The sequence below is a fragment of the Pelophylax lessonae genome (assembly GCF_965119305.1).
Source record: "Pelophylax lessonae genome assembly, chromosome: 1".
In the NCBI taxonomy this organism is placed as follows: Eukaryota; Metazoa; Chordata; class Amphibia; order Anura; family Ranidae; genus Pelophylax; species Pelophylax lessonae.
The window spans coordinates 302,462,394-302,478,203 of NC_138768.1; the positions used below are offsets into that span (position 1 = coordinate 302,462,394).

General features: G+C 40.6%; 1 protein-coding gene across 3 annotated transcripts in view; it reads right to left on the bottom strand.

Annotated features, from left to right (window-relative positions):
* Window positions 1–15,810, bottom strand: part of LHX5 (LIM homeobox 5) — a 52,797-nt gene that overhangs the window by 6,721 nt on the left and 30,266 nt on the right. For all 3 annotated transcript variants that reach the window (XM_082268678.1, XM_082268677.1, XM_082268676.1), the window contains 2 exons: window positions 14,409–14,686; window positions 3,385–3,550 (listed from right to left, as the gene is read on the bottom strand). In XM_082268678.1, coding sequence (XP_082124804.1) covers window positions 3,385–3,550; window positions 14,409–14,686 — 444 coding nt within the window. The remainder of the gene's footprint in view (window positions 1–3,384; window positions 3,551–14,408; window positions 14,687–15,810) is intronic.

Below are 15,810 nucleotides of genomic sequence, written 5' to 3' on the forward strand. Positions count from 1 at the left end.
AAATGTCATGCATCACACAGAAAAATGTACTTGCATTTTTGACCCCTTTAGCGAAGACGATGTTACAAGTTTGCTTAGCTTCAAACTGCATAGATAGCTCATAAACACTCATCCACTAATATAAACCATACAAAACAGGCATCTATTTGAATGTATATTTACAAAAAGGTTTTAGGAAGTGATTTTTTTTTTTTTTAATGTGTGCTTGCAACTGAATTAAAGGGAAATATTTAAATGTGTCAACTGCAAGTAAAGTTCTAGGAGCAGCCCATCCTTGCAATAAATGTCTAGCAGCCATGAGTTTTATTCCTAATTTGAATGATTGTTCCTGATTAAAAAAAAAAAGATCTTGCTACATTTTTACCTGTGAATTACATAGATTTATCAGCATGCTGGAAGATTTCTCCAGGGGCTACTCTAAATGTAAAAAAGTGTGCTATGGCTCATTTACCTTTACAAATTATGTACAATAATGAGGTGCTCCTGATTTCAGAGCTGATATGTAACTATTGTGAGGCCTGAAATCCATCTGATATGTAAAAGTAGTGCTTTAAAAACTAGATGGGCTGTGATTCCATATGACTTCTGGTGGAACTTTAGATGATTTTAGAGACTGCCTCTATTAGCCTAATGAAAATTGGGGAGATTACAGCAAAGAGCTTGCCTTTATATATTTACATTAAGTGATCAATTAATCCAGAGTGGGTGGCGGTTTTGGATAAAGCAAAATTGAATGAATCAATTTTTTGCTGTAAAGTAGAATACAGTAAATGGGTAGCCTTACAGTGCGGTTCTTAAATGCGAATTCATTACAAAATGTATCTATAGGGCTGCAGAGATCCCGCACAATAGACGTAAGTACTACTAGCAAGCAGCCTTCAACTGTTCAGATACAAAATAATTTTTCTGCATAATACAAAAGCTATAGTAGTTGTTGTTCTCCTTGTAAAAAAACACTTGAACATTGATTGCAGTACCAATTTGGTATCACAGGTGTGTGTAGCCTTTTCACATAACTCTTGTTGTTGAAGATAGATCTCTACCAGCTGATCACTGGTTCAGGAAGAGAATATGAGAAGTTTGTTATTGGAAATGGCTGTATTACTCCATGCAGAATGGAGGAACACGCATAATATCTTATTATTGTCTTAGGGTGAATTAAATGGTATGCACCCTGATGTCTGCATAAAGACAGGATTTCTATGTCCTGGTGTTTGTATATTAAGTGGAGACAAGACATAGGTGTACTGATTAGAGTCCTATCATAATAGAGGTGAAAGTCTTAGTGACCTTGGTACTCCCCAGGGAAAGGTTTAGCATTCTCATCTTGCCTTGCACTCCAACCGACTTCCAACATTATGGACCCCAATCACATAATCTATAAAAACAAATGCAAGTGGAAATAGGGCTTGATACTGGGGAGGAACATGAGAGGGCAAAAATCTAAGTACAGTAAAACCTTTGGTGGCATTAGGTAATGTAATGTGCATAGTATTGGCCTCTGCATTTTTTTAACATTAAAGAGGTGGATCTGTTAAAGGAAGATGTGAGTTTTGTATATTAGAAAGAGATGAAGGATGTAAGCCTGTGCCAATATCTACAATGTGTAAAATACAGGTGCTTTGATGCCTGCCTATTGTAAACAATAGTGTGAATATTTGGATTTGTGAATTCCGTGTCCATTATTAATTTCTCTCTTTGAAAAAAGAGCAGACACTTTTATGCTTACCATTTAGAAAAATGACTCATTTTCCTTTTTACAACATGCATTACAATTTATTATAAACAAGGGGACAATAGCTAAATAAGCATTAGCAAAAATAGTCAAACTACATAGAACGTGACAGACTGCTGTGGCAAAATACAGTATCTCAAAAAATTGAGTACACCCCTCACATTTTTGTAAATATTTTATTATATCTTCATGTGACAACAATGGAGAAATGACACTTTGCTACAATGTAAAGTAGTGAGTGTACAGCTTGTATAACAGTGTAAATTTGCTGTCCCCTCAAAATAACTCAACACACAGCCATTAATGTCTAAACCGTTGGCAACAAAAGTGATTACATCCCTAAGTGAAAATGTCCAAATTGGGCCCAGAGTGTCAATATTTTGTGTGGCCACCATTATTTTTTATCACTGCCTTAACCCTCTTGGGCATGGAGTTCACCAGAGTGTCACAGGTTGCCACTGGAGTCCTCCTCCGTTCCTCCATGAAGACATCATGGAGTTGATGAATGTTAGAGACCATGCGCTCCTCCACCTTCCATTTGGATTTAGGGTTTACGTCTGGAGACATGCTTGGCAAGTTCATCATCTTTATCCTCAGCTTCTTTAGCAAGGCAGTGGTCGTCTTGGAGGTGTATTTGGGGTCGTTATTATGCTGGAATACTGCCCTGAGACCCAGTCTCCGAAAGGAAGGGGGATCATGCTCTGCCTCAGTATGTCACAGAACACGTTGGCATTCTTTGATCCCTCAATGAACTGTAGCTCCCCAGTGCTGTCAGCACTCATGCAGCCCCAGACCATAACACTCCCACCACCATGCTTGACTTTAGGCAAGATACACTTGTCTTTGTACTCACCTGGTGGCCACCACACAGGCTTGACACCGTCTGAACCAAACAAGTTTATCTTGGTCTCATCAGACCACAGGACATGGTTCCAGTAATCCATGTCCTTAGTCTGCTTGTGTTCAGCAAACTTATTGCGGGCTTTCTTGTGCATCATCTTTAGAAGAGGCTCCCTTCTGGGACAACAACCATGCAGACCAATTTGAAGCAGTGTGCAGCGTATGGTTTGAGCACTGACAGGCTGACCCCTCCATCCCTTCAACCTCTACAGCAATGCTGGCAGCACTCATACGTCTATTTCCCAAAGACAACCTCTAGATATGACGCTGAACTTGTGCACTCTACTTCTTTGGTCGACGATGGCGAGGCCTGTTCTTAGTGGAACCCAGTCTGTTAAACCGCTGTATGGTCTTGGCCACTGTGCTGCAGCTCAGTTTCAGGGTCTTGGCAATCTGCTTATAGTCTAGGCCATCTTTATGTAGATCAACAATTCTTTTTTTCAGATCCTCACAGAGAGTTAAGCAAATTTACACTGTTATACAAGCTGTACACTCTATATTGCAGCAAAGTGGCATTTCCTCAGTGTTGTCACATGAAAAGATATGATAAAATATTTACAAAAATGTCAGGGCTGTACTCACTTTTGTGAGATACTGTAGGTCATGGTCCATTGTAAGAACTTCCATCATAAACTTAGGTTTTCACCAATAAGGATCAACAACATATCTGCCCTTCATTTCACGGATGGTATCCCAATCAGCTGAGCATCTTCTGCCTAAAGGTATATCACACTCAGACTGTAGGTTACCTCCATAGTAGCTGTAAGGGCCAGATGCAAGAATGTCTGACTCGTCCAGCCTTCCTCCTAAAGGGCGCATTCGTCTTGGGCTCCTGAAGAATGCATGCCTTCGTGCACCTAAAGCGCTCAGCTGTTTCATTCTTCTCTCCTTGGATCTCCTGTTTTGGAACCAAACCTATAACAAAATATTAGAGAAAGACCTTTAAAGAAATGTCTCTACATTGAGTTGTATTTAATAAAGGTAGAGAAATAAATCTTTAAAATTTTAAACCAAAAACCTTGCACCCAGGGATAGCTGTATTGCATTTGTATTGCAGAGGGGCTAGAATAGAAATAAGTGAACCAATCTTTTGGTTTCTACATCGGACCCAGATCTGACCGATTCGCAGTCAGCAGATGTCTGTGGCAAATTCTAGGCAATATAACAGAAGATCTGCAGGTTTTCTTCTTGCCGATTTCTTAAAAGAAAATTCAGAGCTGAACTTCATGAAATTCATTAAAGATTTTTAAGCACAGCTGGAAAAAGTACCTGAGTCTGACTCTTGATACCAGCAATGTTAATCAGTCAATCTGAACCGCATTGCAAAGAATAGTATCCACCAGTCATAACAGAAGAAAACAGAGAGCTGACCTTGTCAGCGCGCCACTGCTAGTTTGTTGCCCAGTCACAGTTTAAGGTGGTTGATATTGGAGCAGGCCGTATTGGCAAAATGCTGTACAGCCTACATTTAGATCAAAATAGGTGCAAGAACTGCTAACGCAGTCTTGAATTGATACTTGGATCACTGGTTGAATAGAATTATAAATCTTTGGCAGGTAAACAGTTTGCATTTATGCATTTCAATAGGTTTTTTTTAGCTGTGCTTGGATTTCACCTTTAAACAGAAACAACCTCAGTAACCACAGGCTAAGTGAATCTTGTAGAGATTATAGAACTCTGAGAGTTGCCCTTTTCCCGATTCCCAAAGCACTGCAAATGAAGAATTCAATGCTGCAGTTGCATTGTTAGTTTTAGAAATATATGACCAAGTTTTGCCTACAAAATGTAGCCTTTATGTAAAATACTAAGGGAACATGCCAGAAGATCTGCAGGTTTGTTTTCTTGCCAATTTATTGAAAAATTCAAGGCTGAACATCATGGTGTTCTGGTGCATTGGCTTCCTGAATTTCACCAGGACAGTGGACTGGATACCAACTTACATATCTCATTTCCCTACCTCCTCCTTCAAAAACCATGCTTGTGCTCACCACCACCAAGCTAAAGGCCTTCGTGTTAAATCATCTGCCAGATGCAGGTTATTAAAATGTTAAAGGATTACTTGTGCACAGGTTTCTTGCAGATACAAGCCCACTTGCCTGGTATGCCGGGCTGGTATCTTTAGTGGGAAAACAAGTTAATTATGAAAAACTGTCAGATAGGATTCAGAGGGTTGAGAAAAGAGGCTGCATGAGCTTCTTTCTTTAGCATGGATTATAATAGATCCTCTATAAAGGGACAGAAACCAAATTAAGATACTGGAATTGTCAGAGAAACAGCAAAACAACAAGTGACACTAGCAATGTTACAGGAACTGATACAGTGTAGGTATGTAATATGTTGGAACTGATGTCTGGCATGTCACGGTAATTGATTGGAGGCCTGTAGTAGCAAGAAAGTGGAGTGCACCTAGGCAGAGCTGGCAACTACACAAGCAATTTGAGGTAGGTGCTCTGTAGTCAAAATATACTTCCTGCTCCAGTATAACAATGCTTCTCTATAGACACAGTACAGTCAATGAGAAATGTCATTCATGGTCAGGAAATGTGTTACTTGTAAGATCACCAGGTGACAATATATTTAAAGAGCCTCCATATCTAAGAATTGTTAAGCTGCAATATGTTACATTTTTGTGTTTTTTGGGTTTAGATACACCTGTTACTGCACTGGTCAACAATTACCTAAATTTGAACATGTAATTATTCAGGGTACAGTATGGGAAGCATTAAATGAATATCTAAGAGAACCCTCTAGAACCTTCATTTTTGTAAAATGCATCACTTGCTGCATTGTTTCTAAGCAGCCCTACTGTAACATTTAAAATACATTTTAAATAAAGAACATTTTAGCACTTTAGGTGAACATACAAAAGTAAATAATGTAATATTCTATATATGTAAAAATTGAAAACTTTAAAAAAGTATTTGCATCCCCCACAGCTCTGCAGAACCTTACTGCAGAAAGGTACTTCATCGACCAGCAGTATAGGGGTACTTTTGCACGGACCAGCAGCATAGGGGGGCACTGCTCCATTAAAACAGCAGTAAGGGGGCACTGCTCCACTAAATCAGCAGCCAGCAGTGAGGTGGCACACACAACTGACCAATAGTAGGGGGACCCACACACCACTGATCAGCAGTGAAGTGGCATACACAACAGACCAATAGTAGGGGGACGCACACACCACTGACCAGCAGTGAGGTGGCACACACAGCTGACCAATAGTAGGAGGATGCACACACTACTGAACAGCAGTGAGGTGGCACACACAACTGACCAATAGTAGGGGGACGCACACACCACTGACCAGCAGTGAGGTGGCACACACAACTGACCAATAGTAGGGACACACACACACCACTGACCAGCAGTGAGATGGCACACACAACTGACCAATAGTAGGGGGACGCACACACCGCTGACCAGCAGTGAAGTGGCATACACAACTGACCAATAGTAGGGGGACACACACACCACTGACCAGCAGTGAGGTGGCACACACAACTGACCAATAGTAGGGGGACGCACACACCGCTGACCAGCAGTGAAGTGGCATACACAACTGACCAATAGTAGGGGGACGCACACACCACTGACCAGCAGTGAGGTGGCACACACAACTGACCAATAGTAGGGGGACGCACACACCACTGAGCAGCAGTGAAGTGGCACACACAACTGACCAATAGTAGGGGGACGCACACACCGCTGACCAGCAGTGAGGTGGCACACACAACTGACCAATAGTAGGGGGACGCACACACCACTGAACAGCAGTGAAGTGGCATACAAAACTGAACCAATAGTAGGGGGACGCACGCACCACTGACCAGCAGTGAAGTGGCATACACAACTGACCAATAGTAGGGGGACGCACACCGCTGACCAGCAGTGAAGTGGCATACACAACTGACCAATAGTAGGGGGATGCACACACACCACTGACCAGCAGTGCCAACAAGCAGTGGGGATGCACAGAGTGCCAACCAGCAGTAAGGGGGAATACACCGCCGACCAGAAATCAAGAGGGGGGAGAAAAAAAAAAACTTTAGCCAGCAGTAAGGAGGCACACACCATCGACCTGCACAATAAAGAGTGGTCAGGAAATAAAGCCCAGTCTGTAAAAGTAAACAGTGTATATTTACCTTTCCAGCTGCCTATACCTCTGATCTTGTTGTCAACCAAAGATTCTTCTGCATTGAAAAGACTGGTGATTCAGATACCTGATTTCCCCTGCACTGTGTGGTTCCTCCTGCTGATGTCTATATCACTACCGTGTCCTTTAGTGATGTAGGACTGGTGGGAGGAACCATAGAATGCAGAGGTGAAGCAGGAATCTGGCACACCAACAAGTGTTGGATGTAGAAAATTCTTAAGGCAGTATGAAAGATCAGCGGCAGGTAAGAATTTAAGGTTTTCTTTTATAGGTAATTTTTGGGAATTTTTTTGAGAAACGACAGGGCCACTTTAAGGGGGAATACACAACACTGACCACCTAATCCTAATGGGGAACACACACACCACTGACCAGCAATATTTACAGGGACACTCATTACTTACCGCCAACAGGTGGCATTTTCTACTGAGAACTTTACTAGCTGTGCCATGCATTACATAGTCCTGACCCACGCACTCTAATTGCTGCACTATATATATTACATAATAATGACCTCTGCATTCTACATAAGTCTGACTGCTGTTCTGCATACCCGATATTTAAGTCCTGACCACTCTGTTCATTGTCTCAACAGCTGCTGGTTTTAATGATGTCTTTTTAAGGTAGGTACAAAGGGGTTGATTTGCTAAAGGCAAACAGACTTTGCACTCTGCAAGTGCAGTTGCTCCAGAGCTTAGTAAATGAGGTAAACCTTCACTTTGCAAAGAGTACCCAATCACATGCAAGAAAAATTAAAAAAACACAGCATTTTGCTTGCACATGATTGGATGATGGAAGTCAGCAGAGATTCCGCTCATTTACTAAGCTGCGGAGCAATTGCTCTTGCAGAGTGCAACTGCATTTTGCAAAGTGCACAGTCTATTTGCCTTTAGTAAATCCTCCCCAAAGTCTTAGCCTTCTGTGTGTAGAAAAAATATATATATTATGTTTTGTCAGATTCGCTGAACTGGGGGGTTACGTGCGTCGGGGACATTGTCACTTGTGTGCACAGTAATTAACCACTTCTGGACTGGAAGGTTTTACCCCCTTAAGGCCCGTACACACTTGACAGAAATCGGACAAAATATCCTCCGATTTTTCTCTCTCTTGTTCAGCGTTCATAACCGTTTTTAGTTGACAGTGCATAATGTTCACGAAATTTCTCGTCCGATTTTTTTTTTTTTTTGGGACATTTGATCCTAGACTTCTGGGTTGTCAGCAAATTCAGATCATGCGCGGTCTTTCGTATCCGATTTTTCACGGACGTACTGCATACACATTAAACGAAAATTGGTCGTCTGGGGACGGACGATAAAAATGTTGGTGTTTGTCCCTCCGTTTTTTTTTCACTGAAAATGTCGGCATCGGCTGCTGAAAGTTGTGTACACACTAGCCGAAAATCTTACGATTTTACCTCGGACCGGAATATTCGGCAGATTTTCTACTAGTGTGTACCCCACTTTAATGACCAGGCCATTTTTTGCGATACGGCACTGCGTTACTTTAACTAACAGTTGCGCGGTCGTGCGACGCTGTACCCAAATAAAATTGATGTCTTTTTTTTTTCCTACAAATAGCACTTTCTTTTGGCGGTATTTGATCACCTCTGCAATTTTTTCTTTTGCGCTATAAACAAAAAAAGCGCGACAATTCTGAAAAAAAATATATATATATTTTTCACTTTCTGCTATATAACATTCCCAAAAAAAATATTTAAAAATCTAATTTTTTCATCAGTTTAGGCAAATTTGTATCCTGCTACATATTTTTGGTAAAAAAAATCCCAATAAGCGTATATTGATTGGTTTGTGCAAAAGTTATCGCGTTTACAAACTAGGGGAAAGATTTATGTCATTTTTATTTATTTATTTCTTTCTACTAGTAATGGCGGTGATCAGCAACTTTTAGCGGGACTGCGACATTGCGGCGGACAGATCGGACACCTGACATTCTTTACACTTTTGGGGGGACCAATGACATAAAAATATGCACTGTTACTGTACTAATGACACTGGCAGGGAAGGAATTAACTGGTAGAAAAGACAAAAAAGAAAAAAAGAAAAAGAGGGGCGCACCGACCTAGTGCATTACCATAAAAACATTTATTAAAATATTAAGAAGTGTACAAAGTACTCACAAGACTGGTGTGATACATCACACATCAAGAATAGCATATACAGTCTCCAAGGTAGCCAGGTCCCAATTGTGACGAATGAGCATGCAAATAGTCGCATGGGGCTGCTGTGGCTAGGCTGACGCGTTTCAGGGGCGAACCCCCTTCCTCAGAGCCAGAAAAAGTGCTGCTCAAGGACCTGGCTACCTTGGAGACTGTATATGCTATTCTTGATGTGTGATGTATCACACCAGTCTTGTGAGTACTTTGTACACTTCTTAATATTTTAATAAATGTTTTTATGGTAATGCACTAGGTCGGTGCGCCCCTCTTTTTCTTTTTTGTCTTTTCTACCAGTGGTTCTGGATACCCTTGATCCTGAAGGGGGCTGCAAGACCAAACAGCTCTCTTTACATCCGAGTTTGTAGTGCACCTCTTTCTACTCCATCAGACAGCACTTGAGCGCAGGAGGTTTTGTTTTTACTTTAAGGGAAGAAATTAACACCAGGGGCGATCAAAGGGTTAAATGTGTCCCTAGGGGGTGCTTTCTAACAGTGGGGGGGGGGGGGTGGGCTTGCTGCATAAACACAGAGACCTGTGTTCCTAAATAAGAGGAACACAGGATCTCTGTGTTCTTAACTGACAAAACAGTGGTCTGCCGTGTATACAACGGCACACCGCCGTTCTGTCTCCACGTGGAGCGAACGTGGGTGCCTGGCAGCAATCGCGGCTGCCGGACCTGCTGATTGGCTCCCCCTGCGTGTGCGCGCCCCCACTAGCAGTGCTGCAAAGCTACGTGGATCTACGTCTTTTCGCAGAACAGAGCTGACCTGCCGCAGTAAAACTATGATGGCTGCTCGGCAAGTGGTTAAAGACACTGTGCCAGAAGGACTGTGGCATGTGCTTGCAGTATATATACAGTGAATAGGCACAGATTCTGTTTAATCACACCCCTTTAGGCTACTCCGGCTGTTAGGTTCAACCTGGCCATGCCCACCATTTACCACAATGCACTACTCTCACTGCATAACCATTTTCCCTGTTGTGCCCCTTGGTGCCTGAGTCTTTCCAGCAACACCTTTGCATAGGATATATCCTTTCTCTTTACCATCTGCTTTTACCATGTTTTATTAAATGCTTATTGGCACTGCCAGATTAAAATGATTACTTAAAACGAGATAATAGAAAATGGGGAATCAAAACAGAGTTGACCGAACAGATCATTGTTTTTTTTTTTCCCCAGGCTAGAAAAGATGAAACGTAATTGGTCACTATGGGTAAAAACTTCTCTATCCTTTTTCATCCTTTTTTTTTTTAAATAGCCCCCTTATAAATGTATTATAGTTTTAAACGATCATCAGTTTAGCGGTATGCACAAGGAATGGCCAAATCTTTGGTCTCAACCTAACAAGGTAAATCTCTTGGATCGTCTACAATTTTCCTGGTCCCCAAAGGATGTAAATTCTGCTATATATTCCTCAACAGCATAATGCTGTATGATATATAATAACCTATATGAGGCATCTGTTTATTGAATAGAGTCATTTTCACAAATGGATATACATTTCTTTCAAGACAGATTCATCGCAACAGCACAGTCTGAAATCTCAGCACAGAACACTGTGGGTTGATTTACTAAAACTGAAGAGTGCAAAATCTGGTCCAACGCTGCAAAAAAACAGCTTCTAACTTCAGCTTGTTCAATTAAAGTGATTGTAAAAAACAAAAAACAAAAAAAAAGGGAACATCTTTGTAATTACCTGTTCTGTGCAATGGAATTGCACAGAGCAGCCCCAATCCTCCTCTTCAGGGGTCCCCTGCTGGTGCTCCTGGCCCCTCCACTGTGCTGTGACCCCACGGGAAGCCGCTACGTTGCTCCTGAGCCCTGATGCTGCATCCATTGACACAAACAGCGAGACTCGGCCCCACTCCCTTGTCACTGGCTTTGATTGACAGCAGCAGGAGTCAATGGCTCCCAGTGTCCAAGCAAAGCCAGTGAGACTCGGAAGTGAGGGGAGAGAAGAGCTGCAGACATGTGCAGTGCTGGATCGAAGGAGGGTTCAGGTAAGTAAAGGGGTGTGAGGGGCCAAAACCGATGCCTAAACAATTTTTACTCTAATGCAAGGAATGCAATAAGGTAAACAAATGTTTAGACTTTGGAATCACTTTAGGCATTGACAAAAAATAATGGAAGCGGATTGATTTCTATGCACAGCTGCACCAGATTTTTCACTCTCTAGTTTTAGTAAATCAACCTCTGTATGGCCCCTTTCACACGGGCGATCCGATCCGCCTGTCAGTTTTTCAGGCGGACCTGTTCGAATGCTCCATGCATCCCTATGGGGCAGCAGATGTTAGTGGAGACATCTCCACTGACACCCACTGCTATCCGATTCCGATCCTGTCCGTGAAATCCGGATGCATGGAAACCCTATTTTCCCTCCGTCTGGAGGATCGGATCAGATGAGAACGGACAGGTGGTCCGTTCTCATCCGATCCCTCATAGAGGACAGTGGGGATCTGACAGCTCTGTCTCTGCACACAGAGCAGAGACTGAGCAGTCATCCGCCAGCTCAGTGGGGATCGGCAGGTCGATCCCCCGCTGAGCAGAATGGACTCCTGTCTGGCACACCGCTTGTGTGAAAGGGGCCTACGTGTAGTACTGACCAAAGCTAATGTTACCAATTAATACAGATTGTTAATTTCAAAGGCCTTACTAGTGCTAAAAGTATATAAAATATTTTAACTTCTATAGTATAAAATGAATAGAGCAACTTCACTTAAATCTACATTTTCAGCTATGAATGTGCACCATATTATGTCTGTCTACATCTCTATTAGTAAAGGGTTTCCAGTACTGACTTGCCTCCCTGTTCATACCCACATAAAGAAGGTGTTACTCTGACAGCTACATTTGCCATTTGTTTAGTACACACAGCTCAGCTAATCCATCCTCACACCATCAGTTGGCTTTGTAATGGTTGCATTGCTTGGCAAGAACTTCACATGTTGGTAGTAATATTTTGCCAGTGAAGAGATATCAGCATGTAATTTAATTTGCCAGCAACCACCCAAAAAAAAGAAAATACAATTTCTCTTAAGGGGTAATACAAATTTTGACTGTAATTTAAGTTCAACTAAATCTGAGATACAGTAAGTGTGGGTCTGGAACGCTTACAGATTACACAGTTTGTGCTATGGTGTTGAGAGGGAGGTAATTACAAATCTTGAAATGGTTTCAGACTTGTGAATCTGTGATGGCATTTTAAAATGTAAGGTCTGCAGATCATCTCTTGACTTGGGTTGTGGCATGGCATCCCACCCCTAAGATGAGGGATTACTGAGAACTTTGGAGGAATTCTTACCGGGATAAGCTGCAAGAGCAGGAACATGAAAACCATCAAACATGAAAACCACTTTATCAAAAGCATCATATCCTGTACAAGCCCCTCTAAAGGGCTTATAGGATCCGGATTACAACTCTTTCAGGGGGATGAATGGGGACCCCCGCCTGAGAGACAAGGGAAGGACCTCACTCTTTTGCTGATGAAATGAGGATTAAAAAACACCAATCTTTTTCAAACTGAATAATAGGCAAAGACTTACAGAAAAAAAAAGGTATTGAGCTTGGAAAAAAAGGCTACAGAAAAAGTGAAAGGACCACAAAAAAACAAAACATGTAACTATAAAAGAGAGAGATCAAGCCTTGCCACTAAATACAGATGTACACCTGACTTAAACTAAACAAGATAAAATAAGATCACTTGTGTATGTGAATTTATGTTGTGTTCTGTGCATTTAAGCTTCATTGTTTTATATTAAAAAAAATTATATAATATATATATTTTATATATATCAGTATATGTTAATTGTAATGACATCTGATACAGGTTTCCCAAACATTGCACAAAAGCAGAATATTACGATTCAACTATATGGGCAATATTTTAGTCACCTAACTTATCCGGAATTGTGGGTGTTCAGAAATATTTTTTTGGATTATCAAGCCAAATAAAATAATTTGTTAAAATAGTTCCATGTTGCTGGACTTAATGTTGCATTTCTGTCCAAGAAATGTGGATCTGTGTTAATTGTACTTGCATATGTGCAAGCTCAGGTAACAAGTCTTAGGGCGAAAAGATTTTGCAATTACAAACTGCCCCAAAAAGCTCAGCTTTTACATGGAAATGAAAGCAGTAAACATTTTGGATTAAATTTAACATAATTTTTGAAATGCACCATTTTTGTGATGAAAGTCAAAGCGGTCATTTTGTGGGCTGAATCACAGAATTTATTACAATTGTTACATGCCCCAGAGATGCCTCTGTACTGTGTTACATTGGTTAGATTTTGATTACAACATCTGTAGAGTCAGATTAGAATATCTCATGTTTGAGCTTCCTTCCAGGACAATCTCTGTGTTTGTTCTGTGCATTATTACAAACTCTTAAACTATGAGCTGACCAGAAGGCTTCCTATTTTTTATTTTTTTTAATCAGTTTTACTCTAAATCATACACTCTAAAAGAAACTCATAGGTGCAGCCATATAAACAGACATGCATTCCCCCCACCACATTTTCCACCCCAAAGAAAATGTAATGCTTCACATTTATAAAATCAGTAAACATTAACTTTGCCAAGTCAACAGCCTCTACTGCTTTGACAAATCAACCTCATAAAATCCATATACATCCTAAAACGTGAGCTTTGGCTTTCTCACATTATAAGTACTTAAATGGTAAACTGAACCCTTTCATAACACTATCTACAATTTAAAGTACTTTACTATAAAATCTTTTGGCTAAATGTTACACGCTTCTCTTGTGAGAAGGCATCTAGTGACTGAAAGTGGAGTGCAAGAGTCTGACAGTCCATTAGTATTTCAGTGTTGACATATACAAAGGAAAAGCTGCAGGTGACATGCCTATAAGTATAAAGGCTCGTACACACTTGACGAAAATCGGATGAAATATCCTCTGATTTTTCTCTCTTTTGCTCAGCCTTCTTTACCGTTTTATTGACAGTGCATAATGTTCACAAAATTTCTCGTCCGATTTTTTTTTTTTTGGGACTTCCAGGTCGTTAGCAACTTCAAATCATGCGCGGTCTTTCATATCCAATTTTTTGCGGACATACTGCATACACATTAAATGAAAATTGGTCGTGCTGGGGACAGACGATAAAAATTTTGGTGTTTGGCCCTCTGTTTTTTTTCGTTGAAAATGTCAGCATCGGCTGCTGAAAGTTGTGTACACACTAGCCGAAAATCGTACGATTTTACCTTGGGCGGGAATTTTCGGCAGATTTTCTACTAGTGTGTACACCACTTAAGGCAATTTGGGGAATCAATGCCTGATACTTTTAAAAAAGGAAGATTAGATACTAAAATATTGGTAATCTTGAACACATGCTAACAAAAAATACCATTCTATAGCATCAATGTAAATAGGTAGAAAATAATGTAATTGGAATAAATGGAAATTGTCATAAATAGTCGTGATCTTACCTGAATCACCCTCATATTGAGTCCTGTTTCTTGGGCTAATTGCTCGCGAATGTGCCTTGTGGGTTTGGGTGTAGCTGCAAAAGCTGCCTTGAGGGTCTCTAGTTGCTTTGCTTTTATGGTGGTCCTTGGTCCTCTTCTTTTGGTACCAGAGTTCTGCTCTTCATTCTCATTATTGGTTGTCTCTTTATCTGAAGATGTAGAATGATCTGTCTCTTTGCTTTCATCTTGTATGGGGTCTTGAAGGTCTGGAGACAAACTTCTGTCTGTGCACGAAGAAACTAAAAAGAAACAAGGGAAAATGTTTTAAGAATTGGAAGTATTGCAAAAAATCCAAATTGCACATAAATACAGGTATACATGTGTAGTACGGTCCACAAACTTCAATGCTTCTGTTATTTTTACAGTGGAAAAAAAAGTGCTTAAAAATATTAATTACTTTTTGTGCTACTAAGTGTGAGATAAGGGCTATATTTAATAACATTGTGCAAAGTACAATGATCTACAGTAAACCACAGCAGTCAGACATCGGTCTTTAACAGTAAAGGCTTGTTTCTATTGAGGTGTAAAACTGCAGTTCACCTCATTAAACAATCAAAAGCCACATTTACTATTAGATGTTATATACCAATGCATTTGAGGACCTGTGTTTTAAAAAGAGCCTGTTCTCAGGTGCCCACATTGTCCTTGCATCACCTTTTGGATAATGCACCATCTGATGAAACTTTTAAGAAGCCAACATTTTTTAATAAGGGGGGGAGGGGGACCGAAAAATATTCTCTTTGCTGAATAAGTCCTTTAATCTTTCACTGGACAATGTGTGTGCCTCTTGACTGGCTATTGCGGCTGTCATTTAAGAGTTGGGGTAGTTGCATAGGACAGACACATACCAGTGACATAATAAATACCTTGTGCCACTCCGGAGAGATGTAACTGCTGTGTTAATATCACCTCCGCTTTCTGATTAACATATGATTTTTACAAAAGGTCAGATGGTGTAAATGTCCTTCAAATGTTTGAGTGGAGGAAGAAGGGTAACATGGGATACCTAAAAATTATGTCATATAAAATTTAAAAAAGCCGATTGCACGCAAAATAAGTCAGAAGAAAGAAAAATATGTGGGGAATGACTAAAATGTTATTAAACTCGTTAGGATCATAAATTAACCAAACCTAATAAGTGGATAAATGACTATGTATTGGCACGCTGAAGATCATTAGATTCATATTCTAAGAATGTGCACTAATTCTTCACATTTAGATAAATGGATAAAAAAGAGAATTTCCAAAAGGGGGATGATAAGGCTATGGGCCACATCAGAACCCTCCACAACTGCTATTTATAAGGATTCACAGCAAATGCATGCCAAAATACTCCAACTGTACATTAAAATGCATGGCACAT